Source organism: Euleptes europaea, chromosome 2 (assembly GCF_029931775.1).
Source record: "Euleptes europaea isolate rEulEur1 chromosome 2, rEulEur1.hap1, whole genome shotgun sequence".
Lineage (NCBI taxonomy): Eukaryota > Metazoa > Chordata > Lepidosauria > Squamata > Sphaerodactylidae > Euleptes > Euleptes europaea.
The window spans coordinates 115,827,058-115,843,156 of record NC_079313.1 but is presented as its reverse complement, the minus strand read 5'-3'; the positions used below and the strand labels follow the sequence as shown (position 1 = coordinate 115,843,156).

The 16,099-nt window shown below is 46.9% G+C and overlaps 1 protein-coding gene across 1 annotated transcript in view; it reads left to right on the top strand.

Moving 5' to 3' along the window:
- Nucleotides 1–8,794: 8,794 nt before the first annotated feature.
- SLC13A3 (solute carrier family 13 member 3) overlaps nt 8,795–16,099 on the top strand; it is a 64,683-nt gene continuing 57,378 nt past the window's right edge. Inside the window, exon 1 of the mRNA XM_056845016.1 lies at nt 8,795–8,905. Coding sequence (XP_056700994.1) covers nt 8,795–8,905 — 111 coding nt within the window. The remainder of the gene's footprint in view (nt 8,906–16,099) is intronic.

Below are 16,099 nucleotides of genomic sequence, written 5' to 3'. Positions count from 1 at the left end.
GATTCACACATTATGGATTACACAGGTTGGGTCCTCGCGCTGTGTCCTGTGTAACAGTCACACATGAGTGGCAGGGTATCCTCAATTCCTGCATGTGGAGTACCTGATTTGGATTGCAGCTGCTGCACATATGGAGAAAGGACTTCAGCTTCTCCCTCTGCACTATTTTCCTAATAAGAATTTGTCTAGCAGCCCCTATTTGGCTTGTAGGGTAAACCCAAAAAGTATAAACATGGATTTCTCTAGAAGGCAAAATATCACACCCCTGGGATTGCTGCAGTTTGGGAAAACAGCAAAGGGGGAAAAGGCTATGCCCCTTCTCCATGTGCCTTGCAGTTGTGACCCAAATCGGGAACTGTGCATGCGAGAATTGAGAACCTGAACTTACGTGTGGTTGTTATACAGGACGTGGGGCGGTGAACCTGGACCCAATCTGGGTGTAATGTCTGAATCGTGTACAGTGGTACTACTAAAGGCACAGCTGATCCCTTTTGGTTGATGGTGGAGCCAAGGAATAGAAAGTCTTGAACAATTTCAATTTCCTCATTGTCAACCTTAAAGTTGTGTAATTCTCCTGTAGTCATTACTTTGTTTTCTTGATGTTCAGCTGCAGTCCTGCTTTGGCACTTTCTCTTTTAACTTTCTGGTCACTAGGGGTGAGGTAGTTGTGAATTTCCTGCATTGTGCAGCGGGTTGGACTTGATGGCCCTGGTGGTCCCTTCCAACTCTATGATTCTATGATCATGGGGTTGGAACAACAGGCATCCCCTGAGCTAGCACCAAAAACATTCCAATGTATTCTGCTTGTGCTTCGCGGGGTGCTTCTACCATAATCAGTCTCCATCTATATATAATCAAATGCTGATGATAAACCAACGAAGGCTGCAAATGATTATTGCTTCTTTCCCCTGGTAAACCTATGGATCTGATGTATAGCTGGGGTTGGTTGTGGATCTGTGCTCTCAAAACCCTGGTTAATAAACAGACCAATCCAAAATATTCATTTACTAGAGCACCTCTAGCCTACATAGCATGTACAATGTCCACCCAGTGCTTTGCTGTGGAACAGTTTGTTTGCAGGTTATGTGAAGCCTTTTCTCCAAAGTGACACCCCCCCCCCCTTAAGCTTCACAAGGTTTAAGTGGCCTTCTGGTGTGGAAGATTTATCCTAAGCATCACCTTTACCCTCCTGCTGTTAAGTGTCCCGTGCAACTCCGCTATGCTCAAGTTAAAATTCTTCTTGTTAATAACGACCAGGGTCCTTTTTAATGGTTAACGTCTTAAATGAGGTCCTCACATTTGGAGCAATAATACAAACAGCCGTTTTTGAAGCAGCAGGATGATTACGGACGAGAAGATGCTCTTTGAACGGACTTCTGCACTTGGAAACCCTCATTATGGAATTTTTTTAAGACTCCAATACAAGCATGCAAGATTCTCATCTCCTTATCATCTTCTGTTTGTTCATATCATTGACAGGAGCTGTTCCGTGGTTAGCACAGAGAAGGCAGTCTTGCTCCATGGGAGTGCCTGAATCCGGCCCCTTCACTTGGCACCCCAATATGCGGCATCCTAGAAGGGGGCAGAGCCTGCAGTCAGTAAGAGCCCGTGTACTTTGCCATTCACACTTGCCTCGTTAGTGCCAGCCTATGCGTAAACTGCAGGCGCTGGTCACATTGAGTCAACATGCTAGTTATGCTCAAAACCCTTTGCAAGGTTGAGAGAAAACAGCCATCATTCAAATTGTGGGGGGGGGAGGCAAGGGGGGTTATAATGAAAGCCTCAAGCCCCACCCTCTGACTCTGCTTAGTGTAGGGATGCCAGCCTCCAGGTGGGGCCTGCGGATCCCCCGCAATTACAGCTCATCTCCAGACTACAGAGATCAGTTCCCCTGGAGAAAATGGCTGTTTCGGAGGGTGGACTCTATGGCACTGTACCCCACTGAAGTCCCTGTCCACTCCAGGCTCCATCCCCAACTCCAGCAGTTTCCCAACCTGGATCTGGTAACTCTACCCCCCATCCCCCACCGGTGACCAGGGGGGACCTGGCAACTCTAGTTTAGGGAGGGCTTGTGGCTCAATGGTAGAACATCCATTTTACATACAACCTGCCCTGGTGTTCTTTTTCAGGTGAAATTCCATTAGTGTCTTTTGAATGGTAGTTACCCAACATGAGCACCAACATTTCCATCCTCCAAGGGCTAGAGATCTTTTAATGTCCCAGAAACTTAAAAAAGAAGCCAGGTGCTCTTCTGCTGATTCAGGCCTAATATCTGTGTCACCCTCCGTAAGTCTTCCTGAACATTAATACTGCCATCCTAAGCAGAATTGCACCCTTCTAAATCCATTTAACTCAATGGGCTTAGAAGAGTTTGACTCTGTTTAGGGCAGCACTATTATTCTCCTGTCTCCCTTCTTTTGTACCTTGTCAGTAAGAATGGCATTTCCTGCTTTACGGACAATGTGGTGTAGTGGTTAGAGTGTCAGACTAGGATCTGGGAGACTCAGGCTTGAATCCTCACTGTTGCCATTGAAAGCTTGCTGGGTGACCCTGGGCCAGTCATACACTTTTGGCTTGAACTGCCTCACAGGGTTGTTGTGAGGATAAACATAGAGGAGAATGATGCAAGCCTCTTTGTGTCCCCACTGCAGAGAAGGGCAAGGTTCAAATTAAGAAAATAAATAAATTATATTGGCATCAAATTATGTAAAGCCTCATAATTGAACATGGTAAAAGCAGAAAGGGGAAAAGAAAGGTTCTCTTGGTTTATTCTTTTGTTTTTATTTTTTCCATTAAAAAAATCAGTCTGGTTGAGGCAGCTTTGAAAGGTATTTCTAGAGCTGAGCTTTAGAATGATGTGTTGTTAAGTATGGTCAGGTCCGTAAATGGTGATTATTATAAAAGCTAAGCCAGCCCCCCCTTGGCCAGTGTTTGATGAGAAAGACAACCTGGGAATTCTTTCAAGGCATTCTCAGTTTCCAAAAAGAAGAGAGGGGCCAGTGTTTTCCAGGGGCCAGAATATCAAACCGTGGGCTGGCTTCAAACTGCATCTCAGGCGCAGAACACTTGTGTGTGTTCTGCTGTTTTACAATTGCAACATCCAAGAATGGAATTTAGATTAGGGTCTAGTATCCAGGGAATCTCACATTTCATTTCCAAACAAAAAAAGTAGATTTTCTTTTGCTCCAAATGCCCCTCTTTACCAGGGGGCACATGAAAACATGAAACTGCCTTCTACTGAATCAGACCTTCGGTCCATCAAAGTCAGTATTGTGCAATATATACCTACCTGCCTAGTCCCTTTAACTCACTGGTTCCCAACCGGGGGTCCGTGGACCCCCAGGGGTCCGCGAGAACTAAATTAAGGTCCGCGAAACAAAGTTATAAACCCATAATAGATTAATATTTTCAATTAAAAGTTCTCTATTATAAAATATATTCAAATATTATTCTAAGTTTAATGTTTAACTAACAGTTATGATTAAAGTTTATTTTCAAATTCTCGGAATTTTAATTTTGAACCTTGGGGTCCCTGCACCGAACAAAAAAGTCCTAGTGGTCCCTGGTCAGAAAAAGGTTGGGAACCACTGCTTTAACTGGAGATGCCGGGGATTGAACCTGGGACCTTCTGCATGCCAAGCAGATGCTCTACCAGTGAGCCACGCCCCCTCCAATTCCTATTTTCTGATGCTCATTCCTGGTAAAGCAGGAGCCCAACTTTTCATTTTTTGGAAAACACCTTTTAAAAAATCCTATTAGTATGAGTTACTGGAGTTGTATATACCTTACTATGCCACAATATGCTGAAGTCAGCTTATGGTAAAATCAAAGAGAAAAACATCAATTCAGCCTAACAACGACAGCATAAAAAAATACAATCCTAAGTAGTTTTCCAATATGGTACCCACAAAGGGAAATCAAAATACGCAGCTGTATACTTGCCCAAATAGGTGCAACTTTAATTAAATTAGGACACCAGCATGGCGTGGTGGTTAAGAGCGGTGGTTTGGAGTGGTGGACCCTGATTCCTCCAAATGAGCGGCGGAGGCTAATCAGGTGAATTGGATTTGTTTCCCCACTCCTACACATGAAGCCAGCTGGGTGACCTTGGGCTAATCACACACTCTCAGCCCCACCTACCTCACAGGGTGTCTGTTGTGGGGAGGGGAAGGGAAGGTGATTGTAAGCCACTTTGATTCTTCCTTAAGTGGTAGAGAAAGTCGGCATATAAAAACCAACTCCTTCTCCTCCTTCTTCTTTATAATGTGTGACAGTATGTAGTGAAAAAAGTTATGTAACTTTTAGGATTTATATCTGCCACTCACACAATATTTCTTACGACTTGACCCCAGGGATCACCAATGTTTTCTTTAATGAGAGCTTCTTTTGAATGATGGAAAAAATATCCTGAGCAACTCCAGCATGTGATCAATTTTTGTTCTGGCAGAGAAACAGAATGTGGAGTAGGAACAGCATCTGAAATTAAACTAGGCAGCACACATTCCACGATCTTCTAGGGCATGCACAAACTACTCTACACTACCCCTGCAGAAAAATATACTTTGCACCAACCTCAGAAATCTTGGCTATGCCACGGCAGATCATTGTTTACAGAATAAAGCTTTTCTTAGCATGGGGGGGCAGGTAGCAAGTGTGCAGAGTCATGTCAACAGATATCTGAATCAGCAAGAAGATGAACCAAACTGGCTATATTACACAACTGTTTCCCTTGGGCAGCCTTAAGATGAGAAGCGGCCCTTGGTCTGTTTCTACAGAAACCACATATCAATTTACAGATGTAACACAATGTATTTTCTCCAGCCAGATGGTTTGATTTTTGTGTTCTTGAGGACTGGCTGCTATGCCAGGGGTACCAACGTACAGATCCGGACCCCTGAGAACTGTCATCCGGCCCGCGAGCCAGCCGACACAGCCACCTCTCCCAGTCTCAATCTGGGCTGGCGAGGCATGGCCCAACCAAGTGGCATTTATGTCATATCCGGCCCACGTAACAAATGAGTTCAACACCCCTGGGCTACATTGCGTGAACTCGAGATTTCACTGGAAAACCGTCTGTGCCAGCTGTAACATCTCCCTGTCAATTCACAACAGGCAAGCCACTGTTGAAACCCTTTTGAAATGTTCTAAGAATGAGAGCCTGTGTGATGGGTTAAAAGCGATGGACTCTCATCTGAAGAACCGGGTTCAATTCCCTTCTCCTACATATGAAGCTTGTTGGGCGACCTTGGCTAGTCACAGTTCTCTCTGAACTCTCAACTCCACCTACCACACAGGGTGTCTGTTGTGGGGAGGGGAAGGCAAGGCAATTGGAAGCCGGTTTGAGCCTCCTTAAATGTAGAGAAGATCGGGGTATAAAAACCAACTCTTCTTCTAAAGCAGGGGTCGGCAAACCGCGGCTCGCGAGCCACATGCGGCTCTTTGGCCCGTTGAGTGCGGCTCTCCGAACTTGGTTCAGAGCCCCTGCTCTCGCGCCCACTCGCGCCGGCAGCCGGGCTGCGGAGCCAGAGCGCCTGAGAGAGTGAGCTCACGAGAGAGAGCAGGCGAGCGGGCGTGCTGTCTCCCCCCCCCCCGCTGTGGAGAATGGCCCGGTCCCCCTTTCCCTTGCCCTCAATGGTTGGGAGGCTAAAGCCTCCCCTCTAGCCGCGCGATTGCTGGGCGGGCGGCTCAGCGGTTCCTGGCCCGCCCAGCCCGCCTATCAGCTGTTGGGCGGGGTGGGCTTCCTTTGGCAGCATGTCCCCAGCAGCGGCGCTGGGCCGCGGCGCCCCGTCTTCTGCGGCGCCGACTCCGTTCCCCTGTCGTCTTCTGAGCCTGCGGGACCCTGTAGGGAAGAGGCACACTTTGGAGCCAGCAGGGGCTTGTCTGGTAAGTGGAGAGTGGCGGGAAAGCCCCGGGGCGCGGAGTGGGGCCCCCGACCCGAGACACAAGTAATGGTACAACTCGGGGTCATCTGCTGAAGCTGGAGGGTGGGAGATTCAAAACTGATAAAAGGAAGTATTTCTTCACACAACGCGTGGTTAAATGGTGGGACTCCCTGCCCCAGGAGGTGGTGATGGCTGCCAACTTGGAGGGCTTTAAGAGGGGAGTGGACCTGTTCATGAAGGAGAGGGATATCTATGGCTACTAATCAAAATGGATACTAGTCATGATGCATGCCTATTCTCTCCAGGATCAAAGGAGCAGGCCTATTATATCAGGTGCTATGAAACGCAGGCAGGACAATGATGCTGCAGTGGTCTTATTTGTGGGCTTCCTGGAGGCACCTGGTTGGCCACTGTGGGAACAGACTGCTGGACTTGAAGGGCCTTGGTCTGATCCAGCACAGCCTTTTTTATGTTCTCATATGTTTACTGCGTCTGTGAATCTAGAGAAAAGTTTGCTCACATTGTTCACATTAAGTAGTAGAAAAGAGCAAGAGTCCAGGAGCACCTTAAAGACTAACAAAAATATTTTCTGGCAGGGTATGAGCTTTCGTGAGCCACAGCTCACTTCTTTTATGGTGGTAGACCAGGCCTCCAGACGAGGACTCCGGACAGGGAGGGGGAAATGGCAGGGACTTACAATTTAATTTTTATCAATAAATAAGATCACTATTAAGTATGATGTCAAGTTTTATTCAGTTTACCTATAGTTTAATTAAGACTTAAAACTTTAATTAAAGTTTATTAAGTTAATAAACAGTGTACCTACCTATATAGTTTAAGAAATTTGGCTCTCAAAAGTAATCTCAATTGTTGTACTGCTGATATTTGGCTCTTTTGACTAATGAGTTTGCCGACCCCTGTTCTAAAGCAAAGTGTGGGGTGGTAGCGTGATTACAGTGGTAAACTCTTGCCTCTCACCCCTGCATGACCACAAATGGCTTTAAAAGGAGATTAGATGGATTTATGGAGTAGAGGTCAGTTCCTGGCTACTAGCTACGGGGACTAAAGGGAACCTCCATGTTCAGAGGCAACAAACCTCACCGGAGGCAGCATCAGGGGAAGGCGTTGGCTCCCTGCTCTGTTTGGTGGCTAAAATGGAGGAAAAGAGAATGATGTAAGCAGCTTTGGGAGAAGAGGGGTATAAACAAAGTAAAGAAAAGTAAACAAAGAAAAGAAAAGCCATTGCATAATGGCTATGCAAACAAGAACAAAGGAGCAGGCGAGTGGGGGATGGAATTTCTCCTTTTGCGTTGGGACCGTGAATCAAAAGAAAGCCTGCATTTTGTTTATTGGGAATTCCACAAAAAAAGATGACTAATAATGAGGGTTATTTGTCAATATAGTTTTGCTGCAAGAATTGTAATAGCTAAAGTTTGGAAGCAAGTGAATAAACCTTCAATTCGTGACAGGAGAGAGAAATTATGGATGTATATGAGGATGGCCAAATTAGTGGATTTCCTACATGGAAACGATATGGAAGAATTTTAAAAAACTTGGGCAAAGGCCGTCACATATTGGGATAAACTGGCAAAAATGGATTTTACTACTTTAATTAGTGAGTTATAGAAACTAGTTTTAATATTGTTAAATTTTACTGTTTATAGATATCGTTAAAACTGTTTAGACACTTCTTCGGAAGTCGGGTGACGGGTCCCTTTTAGGTGGGTGGAGAGGGTTGAAGGGGCATCTTCTTGAATTTTATAATTTTGTAACCGCGACTGTACCAGTAAGTATATATAGATACTCTTTTGTTGGTTCTTATAGGTTATCCGGGCTGTGTGACCGTGATCTTGGTATTTTCTTTCCTGACGTTTCGCCAGCAGCTGTGGCCGGCATCTTCAGAGGAGTAACACTGAAGGACAGTGTCTCTCAGGGTCAAGGGTGTAGGAAGAGTAATATATAGTCAGAAAGGGGCTGGGTTTGAGCTGAATCATTGTCCTGCAAAAAGTAACAAAGGTATTTGCAGGACAATGATTCAGCCCAAACCCAACCCCTTTCTGACTATATATTACTCTTCCTTACCATATATTACTCTTCCTACACACTTGACACGGAGAGACACTGTCCTTCAGTGTTACTCCTCTGAAGATGCCTGCCACAGCTGCTGGCGAAACGTCAGGAAAGAAAATACCAAGACCACGGTCACACAGCCCGGATAACCCACAAGAACCAATGAACTTTGACCGTGAAAGCCTTCGACAATAGACTCTTTTGTATTTTCGTTTTTCAATTTTTTTTAATATTGGTATTATTGCATTTGTTTATTTAGTTTTATGTTGTAAAAATAATAAAAATTTATATTAAAAAAATAAGTCATTTTTAAAGTCGCATGTTAAAAAAGCGAGCTGCGAGCGAGCATCCGAACCGACCACGCATAAATGGCCGTGGGGAAGCCCTGCTTAGACGCACGGAAGCCGGGCGCGACCCGACGGCCCGTCTCCCCCCCCCCCCCGCGGCAAAGGCATCGCGGCGCTTTCGGTTCGCACCGCGCGCGGCTTTCCCAGTCGCCGCTTGCGTCCGCAGCCCGGTCCTTCCTCGCGCGAGACTGGCGCCTCCTCCCTTGCAAACACGACGCCCCTCGCGCGCGGCCGCTGCCTGCTGCTCCCGGTCGCGCCCCTCCGCCGGGCACGTGGCCGGACACCCCCTCCTTGACCCCCCCCCGCCGCAGGGGGGGAGGAAGGACGCGGCTCCTCCGAATGGGAGGCTGGAGGAGCAGGTGGGGAGCGGGCGGAGCCCCCCCCCGGGCCTCCTTCCCCCCCTGCCCTCCCCTCCGTCCCTCCCTCCCTCCCTCCGGATAAAGCCGCAGCCCCGGCGCTGCGGCCGATCTCTCAAGCCGGTTCCTCCTCCGGGTGATGGCAGCGCTGGGAGCCTTAGTGAAGAAAGTGTGGAGTATCCGCAGCTTCCTGGTGCTGCTCTGTGCCCCGCTGGTGCTGCTGCCCATCCTCTTCAGCCTGCCCCCCAAGGTAACCTTTCCCTCCCCCGGCAAGCAATGCCCTCGATGACCGGCTTCATCCCCCTGCTCCCTCTCCCAACCTCCCCCCCAATCTGAGAGACCCAGCCCACCAGGAACTTTTAAAAGTTCGCCTTGTTATCTTTTCCCTTTACAATGGTTCATTTTTTTCCCCCTTAGCAGCGAGCCTCCATGGTCAGAGGCAGTATATCTCTGGATGCTAGCTGCAGGGGGTGGGGTCGCAGCAGCTTTGGCCTTCCTGTCCGGCTTGTAGGTGTTCAAGGGGACGTGTGGCTGGCCACCATGGGAATCAGAATGCCGGACTGGATGAGTCTGACCCACCAGAGCTTTTCCGTTCTTATCAACCTCTGCTTTGCAGAATCTGAGGGTCAACAGGGGAAGCGTTCCTCGCCTCTGTGTTTCTGGGCTTTGAAGCGCTTCCCCGGGTGGTTTTCTGTCTGGGATCACTGTTGGGTAGTTGCCATGGAGGAGCCCTCCCAGAAAACAGTAACCCCTTTCCCATTACTCAAGAAAAACTCATCTGCCTTTCCTCAGGAGAAATGCCCACATCTCATCCCCAGCCCTCCGTTATGGACCTGTTTTTCTGCCCTTGTTCTGCTTACCCTGAGTTTCAGCTTCCCTGGTCGGGGCCTGTGGCTCCTGGCAGGGCCCACTGCTGCGGACTCCTTACCCACGCATGTTTACACACATCACTGTTCATGGTGGCCACGGCAGTGGCACTCCTAGGTGCGCCCACCACCCAGCATGGGCGGGGGGGAAGTGTGTGCAGGCAGTGTGGACAGATGTTACTTCCTTCCCCGGAGGTTTGTAAGCAGAGGCTGGATGGCCATCTGTCAGCAATGCTGATTCTATGACCGTAGGCAGATCACAAGAGGGAGGGCACCTTAGCCATCTTGTGGGCATGGAGTAGGGGGTCACTGGGGTTGTGGGGGTGGAGGCAGTTCGGAATTTCCTGCATTGTGCAGGGGGTTGGACTAGATGACCCTGGTGGTCCCTTCCAACTCTATGATTTATGATTCTAAGTTGCTTGCACATCATTCTCCTGCCTACTTGCATCTCTCCGACCACCTGAAGTAAAAGCTGTCCACACTGCCTGCACACCTTTTCACCCCTGATTTATTTTATTTTATTACATTTCTACCCCGCTCTCCCCAACCCGAAGGTTGGGCTCAGATGCTGGGTGGTGAGTGTACCTAGGAGTGCACATGGGTGTGCGGACTGAAAGAAGGGCCTGGTAGGTGGCATGGGGGCCCCTGGGTGCTCTTTGCTTGTGTGTGTGTGTTAAATGCCGTCAAGTCACTTCCGACTCATGGTGACCTGCTCTTTGCTCAGGGGCCCCCCAATACCTGGAACTGGCCATGCCTTTCTTTCTACCTTTACTATTCCTTGCTTCAGCAATTACTTGCCTGTCTGGAATCCCTACCTAGGGATTTAGAGTAGCTCTCCCCCACCCCAAGACTCCCTATGACACATTCCATGTGTGTGCCCTTGACTACTTGTTGTGCACCACACAGAATGATCCTTTGAAGATAGCCACAATATCCCCTTTAAAGCCTCTGATGGTAATTCTTGCCTCATGCTCCCACCAAGAGCGTTTGCATCCATTGCCTAGGAGGGAAGAACCAACAGCAAACCCTGCCGGGCAATGTAGTTCCTCTGCCCCTTACTTCTGAAGGGAATTTCCCCAAGAAAACTCCCTGTCAACGGCCCATGCAAGGAAATCTGTCCTTCCTCAGACTTTTCTTTCCCTCTCCCTTGCCCTCCGTTCCTTCCTTCTAGTTTTTTGTCTGATCTACATGGCATCCCCTTGAATTCTGACTCAAAAACACTTTCTTGCTTGGCCCCCTCCAAGGGTGTGTGTGTGTTAAGTGCCATAAGAACATAAGAAAGGCCCTGCTGGATCAGACCAAGGCCCATCAAGTCCAGCAGTCTGTTCACACAGTGGCCAACCAGGTGCCTCTAGGAAGCCACAAAGAAGACGAGTGCAGCACCACCATCCTGCCTGTGTTCCACCGCACCCAAAATAATAGGCATGCTCCTCTGATACTACAGAGAATAGATATGCAGCATGACTAGTATCCATTCTAAGTAATAGCCATGAATACCCCTTTCCTCCATGAATGTGCTGTCAAGGCTCTTCCGACTCATGGTGACCCTATGAATCAATGTCTTCCAAAATGTCCTATCTTTGACAGCCTTGCTCAGAGCTTGCAAATTGAGGGCTGTGGCTTCCTTTATAGAGTCAATCCATCTCTTGTTGGGTCTTCCTCTTTTCCTGCTGCCCTCAAGTTTTCCTAGCATGACAGCCTTTTCCAGTGACACTTGTCTTCTCATAATATGACAAAAATACAATAGCCTCAGTTTAGTCATTTTAGCTTCTAGGGTCAGTTCAGGCTTGATTTGATCTATAGCCCACTGATTTGTTTTTTTGGCAGTCCACAGTATCCGTAACACTCTCCTCCAACACCACATTTCAAAGGAATCTGCTTTGTTTTTATCCGCTTTCTTCAATGTCCAGCTTTCACACCCATACATAGTAATAGGGAATTCAATGGCATTAATTAACTTAATCTTGGTGGCCAGTGACACATCCTTTTCTAACTCCTTCGTGGCTGCCCTTCCCAGTCTCAATCTCCTTCTGATTTCTTGGCTGCAGTCTCCCTTTTGGTTGATGATGGCGCCAAGGAATAGAAAGTCTTGAACAATTTCAGTTTCCTTATTGTCAACCTTAAAGTTGTGTAATTCTCCTGTAGTCATTACGTTTGTCTTCTTGATGTTCAGCTGTAGTCCTGCTTTGGCACTTTCTCTTTTAACTTTCCAAGGGTACTCCTTCTGAAAATGAAGTCTCCGTAGCAGACTTTGACCCAAAACTACACATTTGGGTTTTTACCAAGCTGGGCCCAGGTTCTCCAGACCCAACTAGGTTCCCATCATCTACACAGCAGCTGTGAGGATTGGCTTTTTAAAAATGAACGAGAGCCTGAATGACCTTGGAACGCTGCTGCGGGGGGTAAGAAGGGCCCTTGCCTTGCCCCCAAGACAGCATGGGGGGTTATTTCCCTGTTTTTGCTGTTCCATGTGTAATATTCTGTGCTTCTCTATTGGAGAGCCAGATGTCCTTGTTTCATGAATATGACCCCCTCAATCCAGAGCATTATAGTTCCTTCCAAGGCTGTCCTCGATTTCTAGAGAACACTCCCTCCCTCCTGGTAGCATAGAAATCCCAGTTCTGGATTGCACCCTCTTCATCCAGCCACTCTGTTTCGAGAATTGCTCTTTCTCCCTCTCGTTCTGGTCACAAGAAATAAGTTTTCGTCTTGTTCTTGTCCACGGCTCCCCCCAGGAATGCCTTTTCTTTCTTGTCTAGGCATTGTTCTCCAAACTGGTCAGGTCGAACTAGTCAGGCCAAGCCAGTTCTCCAAACGAGTCAGGCCAATAAAAATTTCACTAGTTCTTTGTGTCTGTTCCACTGTCAGTCTGCTTCTCAGTCAGTCCTCTTTCCCTTGATGTGGCCTGCTGACAGTAGGGTGCAGAGGTTGCCTGCCTTTGAACGTGGAGGATTCCATGTTCAGGCCAGGCAGGAAAAAAAGTCAGGCAGACATTTCCTTGATGTATTTGGGGGGCGGGGGGTGATGGGGGTGAAAAAAATGTGGGACAAAATCAAAAGGTTTCGTAATTGACGTATAGTCTGAAGTAGCAGAAGCCATTCTCACCTCAGCATTCCACCCTTTTGCTCTGCTCCATGGGTTGGATCTAGGAGGAAATGTCCACTGATGAAAGGGAGGAAAGGTCACCATTTTTGCTGATTCCTCCCTCCTGCAGCAGGCCCCTGACCCCACCCCTTGGCCAGGTGACTCCAGGGGCAACATTTCATGAGGAATTTGGGGCTGTGGTGGGAGGTAGCAGGTGGAGAAATCCTGTGCCAACGGATGAGAATTCTTTTGGTCAGTGCAGACTTTGCACAGGATCCAGCCCCATGTATAGACCTAGCCTATGACCACATCCTGAGCAATTAGGCTGCAGAACAGTTGTAGACTTGGGATTTCCATCAGACACAATGGCCATTTATTCATGGAAGATTTTGCATTGGATTTGCCACTCTTTAGATGCACTTTTTTCCCTTCCATATTCTCAAAACTCAACAATAAGCCGCCATGCAGAGTTTTGAGAATTCAGATGGAGAAAATGTGCATCTATAGAGTGACACATCCAATGCAAAACCTTCCATGAATAAATGGCCAATGTCCCTCCCTCCTTTTGTTTGTTTGTTGATGAAGTGCCTGATAAAGCTTGATGAAGAGCACTCGTAAGGTTAAAAGCTGGCGCTCGGTTGGTCTGAGTAAAGATACTGTGCAACAGTTGCATTCGGACATTTCCTACTGACCTGCAATTTTCTATCACAATTCTTTGTAATTGTTCCCATATCTTGCCACTTTAGGTTGTGTTGCCTTGACAGCACTGGGATATAGTACAGGTTTTAAATCCAGATCTCTCTCTCCCCCCCCCCTCAATTTAAAGAATACATAGTGGTAAATTTATGCATATCAGTATAAGAACTGAAAATATATCAGAATTGGCATGGAGAAAAGCAACTAAAAGTGTTCTCCAAACCAGAACTGTCTGCCTTCTCTTTCTCTTTTTGCCAAGTTCCGATGGAGACTTTCAGATGAGCATTCATTAGCCCCAAAGAAGCCAGTACCTGGGCACACATAGTTTGCAGTCTCTGGCAAAATATGCCTTTTCTTGTTTTGCCTGTTGCTCCCTGATGCCATCTAAGCAGACACCCTACTAAGTGTGCCATCCTGAAAGGGGGGGGCAAAGCTCCTTAGGAGCTGGCGTGACCCCGCGCCGGTGTAAGTACCCATTTAACACGGGTTAAGGGGCCCGTACGCCAACCCGGGTGGCATCCACGCTAACCCCAGAATGCTGTGGCACGGGGCGCAGGCGAGCGTTTCAGTAGCACAAGTCCCCGCACCAGCATCCCGGGAGGCGTTCCTGGAGCAGAGCGACCTTTAGGCAGCTTCCAACCTTTTTGCCCTGGGAACATCCCCTCAAGCTGCGACGTTGCTATGCCAGGTATTTTGGTGGCGTAGCCTCGCTTTACTCAATGGGGACATTTTCGCATTTTTATTTTAAAAGTGCCCTTTATTTTCTTTGTGGCGGCCGGGAAGCTTCTGTAGAGGCGGTGTGGCTGCTCCACTCTTAGCTACTGCCTAACTGCCCCCCCTTCAGGAATGGGCTGCCTGTTCATTGAAGTCAATGGTTTTAGGGGTTTGTAACTCTGCTTAAAATGGCCCTGTTAAATCTCTTAGGACACACGGTATCTTGGAGAATCTATAATGCTGTGGACAGGCCTCACAACTGTCACACGAACTATTTATTTATTTTAAGCATTTGTGTTTTCCCACTTAGCCAGAAAGCTGCTTCCTGGGGCAGGTTACAGTAAACCATGTGCAAACATCCCATTTTGTATATTGTGATTGTTCTTGTAGATCTGCCCTGCAGGGTCTGTTCGATAATATTTTCATGCTAATCTCAATCCCATCCCAGCCTCTCAGAAGGCATGCAGTGACAACATCCCTCTTCTGTTGGTAGAATAATCGAATTGGTTCCATCTACTCAGTGTACCTCTCAAATCCTGAGTCTGATTTATTTTCCCCCCATCCATTGTTCTTATTGCTTGGTAGGGGAAAAATGCAGCGTAAATTATTATCATGTATCATTCCAATCAATTGAGCTGTTAAGATGACATTATTATTTTTATTTCCAAGATTACCGGGTATTGAAACTGTAACAAGCTTACTTGCTTACTACTTTGTCAAATCAGATTTACATCAATATTGGCGTATACATATTTAAGAAGGATATTGATGCTGATATTCAGGCAAAAGGATATTTATCTGTTTCATAATGTATGCTTTATTTTGTTTCCCCCCACATTATTCCAAGGGCTAGGAACGGTTATGATATGTATTACTCTCCTTTCATTTAATCCTCAAAATAACTCCCCTATCATTTAATCCTGAAAGGAATCTGGCCCTTCTAGATCTAAGTTGTTTCTCCCTTCATTAATTTATACACCAGCTCCGTTCATCCCATCAGTTCTTCCTTGTTGTCCCCTCCCATAGGGAGTACAGGATGGTGGAGGCCCCATTCTGAAGCTTTTTCAGTAGTAGCTTTGGAATTCTGAAACAGGCAGCTGGTCAGGGTTTTGGTTGAGTTTATTATAAAATTGTATTAGGTAATTATTGTTGGATATATGGTTCCATTGAGCTACATTATAGTTTGTGCTTTTGTGCTGACTGTGCCTTTAAAATGCTTTGAACCTACCTTGAGCCTACTTTTCCTGGGGAAGGGTGGTCTAGAAGTATTTCAAAAAAAAATAAAGAAAAAATGTTGGCTTCTGCAAATGACCCTCCCTCTGTGATACCTCTTTCCTTTTGCTTTTTGCCAGTCAAGTCACAGCTGATTTAGGGCAACCTTGTAGGGTTTTCAAGAGATGTTGGGAGGTGGTTTGCCATTGTTTGCCTTTGCGTCACGACCCTGGTATTTCTTGGAGGTCTCCCATCCAAATACTTGCCAGGGTCAAGGCTAAGAGTGTGTGACTGGCCCAAGGTCACCCAGGAATTTTCCATGGCTGAACGGGGATTCGAACCTGGGTTTCCCAGATCCTTGTCCAACACGTTAACCACGACACCACGCTGGCTCTCTTCTGTTGAAAAGAGATGGCGATTTAAAGCATATGCCTTTCTCGCAGGGCGATGATAAGCATGTTTGCTTATACGTCAGTGCCACTGATTTCATTTGCAGTGCAATCCTAAAAGGAGTTACTCCAGTCTAAGACCATTCCTATCAATAGGATTAGACTGGAGTAACTTTCCTTAGGATTGCCCTGTTAGACATAAGTGTTCACAGGCTTGGACATTTGGTTTAACTAAGAAGGGGCTGCTGGAAGGAAAATTCCCAGGAGTGCATTTTTATCTGGACTTTGTTCATCCTGTTTGGTTGTGGATTCACTTCCTCGCTGTGTTGTAAAAAAAAGAAGTTTTTTTTCTTATTTTTGTGTGTGTGTGTGTTTTTTTGACCATTTAGGCATCTGCGCTCTAGTCCACAAATGCTTATGCTTGAATAAAAACTTGTTAAAGGTGCCACAAGATTCCTGTTTATTTTATTAGTATTTAAAACA